At 37.4% G+C, this 2,331-nt stretch overlaps 1 protein-coding gene across 1 annotated transcript in view; it reads left to right on the forward strand.

The window, feature by feature from the left end:
• LOC111442022 overlaps positions 1-2,331 on the forward strand; it is a 12,067-nt gene that overhangs the window by 2,331 nt on the left and 7,405 nt on the right. Inside the window, exon 2 of the mRNA XM_023079265.1 lies at positions 936-1,005. Coding sequence (XP_022935033.1) covers positions 936-1,005 — 70 coding nt within the window. The remainder of the gene's footprint in view (positions 1-935; positions 1,006-2,331) is intronic.

The following is a 2,331-nucleotide window of genomic DNA, read 5'->3' on the forward strand; positions in this document are numbered from 1 at the left end:
GGGGGGGGGGACTTAGATTGGTAGCAAAATGTTAATTAGCTTTTGTAGGCCCAGCTTTTAATTTGCTGTGACGTTGCGTGATTGAGAAAAGTCATTGGGAGGGTATAAATAATAGTTAGCATCATAGAAAGGGCATTTTTTTTTTTATTCAATAGAATCTGATAGTGGGTGAGAGGATAACTCTGCTTCTTCCTCGTTTGCGTCCCTTGTTCATAAATGATAGTTATATTATCTTGGCATCTTAGTAGGTTTTCAATTAAGCAGAATGTCAATCAAGTTTTGCTAGTTGTAGGTTTTTGGCGCCCAGAAGTTCTGTGGGTTCTGTGTGGGTGCGACCACATTTTGGATTCTTTGGTTGGAGCATGTTACTTATTTCATGGCTTTGTGGACCCTCAAGCTCAAGTTCTTTGTAATTATTTTGTTCAGTTTTGTTGCAATTGGAAAGCTTTTTGTAATCTCATTGCTTGGTGTACATCTTTCTCTTGTACTTTTCAACATCTTTGCAGAAAGCTCCTTTTTTCTTGGTAATCTAGACAGGCAAATATAATTCCTTCGTTCCAATTTATATATATATGAAGCAACGAGTGAACATATTAACGTAGGAGACCAAATGCATATAAGAAATGTTCAATTAGAAAATATGAATTACATTTTACATCCTATTGAATCCATCACTAGTTGAATGGATGCTTATATGAAGTAAATGGAATCTACGTATATATTTATACCTGTATAAAGCACCGAGTGAACTACCTAACAAGGAGATCCAATGTACATAAGAAATATTCAATTAGATAATATGAATTACATTTTACATCCCATCATTCATCCATCACTAGTTGAATGGATGCTTTTATGAAGTAAATGGAATCCTTATTTTCAAAGTTTGTGCTCTTGCTTACCGTTGCTAAGCAAAAAAATTGCTCCTTTTACAGATTACTAACTGAGACAGTTAGACAATCGCAAGATGCCTGGGGTGGTTTAAGAGACTGGACAGAAGTTGAGGTGATCTACAATTACCATATTTGTTTTTATTGACTTTTATGTTTTACTGGCAGTCATTTGCATTCCATACATGTATTGGTACATATAATCCATGGCAAATATACATTTTCCAATACTTTTAGTACCTTGCATCTACATTTATGAAATGAACCCTAATTGGGAATTTCTTGATGTTCGTCAAAGCATGTGATTTAATCTCTGGCCTCAAAATAAACATTAGAAAATCTACCATGGTGGCATCAATCTCAATTTGGATAAAGAAGAAGATTTGAATCATCACGAGGTTGTCCCTTAACAAGCTTAAGTTTTACCTATCTGGGCCTTCCCCTTGGAGGATGTCCAAGAAATATAAGCTTTCAAGATCCTGTTGTGCAAAAAATTACCTTCGATACTTGGCAAATGGAATAGGTGTTGCTCAAAGGCTTAATCTTATACGAATGGTCTTTCTGAACATCCCCACCTATTACCATCTTGTTTTTGCAACTCCTCAAAAAACTTGTGCAATGATTTGCAGAATCGTCTGTAACTTTTTTTGGGAGGCCCTAACGGAAAAAGGGGCTTGCATCTTGGCAACTAGAAGATTGTAACTTCCCCAACCTTACATGGCGGCTTGGTTTAGTATTAACCAGGATAGAAATGGAGTCTCCTCTCTAAATGGATTTAGAAATTCCATGGAGCTCCCAACCAGACCTTGGAAAATGAGATGCTAAATGTCACCTTTGCTGGGGTTCCATCGTCCTTTGTCTTGTAGGACCTTCTTTCGGTGTTTGGTTAATCCCTCTCGCTTGAGTGGTTCTATCTTTACCTTATTGTGAAAGGTGGAAATTTTTTTGAAGGTTAAGTTCTTCATATGGTAGGTCATTCACAATAGAGTTAACACCTTTTATTGAATTTCATGGAAATTGCCTAGCTTGATAGGCTGCTGTGTTTTCTCTATAAAAAGGTAGGAAGGATCTAAAATCATATTCTTTGATGCTATGATTTTGCACAATAGTCGGGAGTTGCCTTTTCAAGGTGTTTGCCCTAGTCTTTGCCATGCCTAGAGGATCTAGAGAGATCATTGAAGCATTCCTTCTTCACCCATCCTTTTGTGAGAAGGAGAGGTTCTATGGGAGTTGAAGTGTGTATAGTTTTGTGAGATCTTTGACATGAGGCGAATGGTAGAACCTTTAGATAGCATGAAGGACCTCGAGTTATGTTTCGTCCTTCATAAGGTTCCATGCTTCTCTGTAGGCATCAGTAGTAAAGTCTTTTATAATTATCCTTTAGGTCTTATCTTACTTCATTCAAGCCCCCCCTTTTTTTTGGGGGGGGGGGGGGGGTTTT

This window comes from Cucurbita moschata, unplaced genomic scaffold (assembly GCF_002738365.1).
Source record: "Cucurbita moschata cultivar Rifu unplaced genomic scaffold, Cmos_1.0 Cmo_Scf00004, whole genome shotgun sequence".
Taxonomy (NCBI): Eukaryota; Viridiplantae; Streptophyta; class Magnoliopsida; order Cucurbitales; family Cucurbitaceae; genus Cucurbita; species Cucurbita moschata.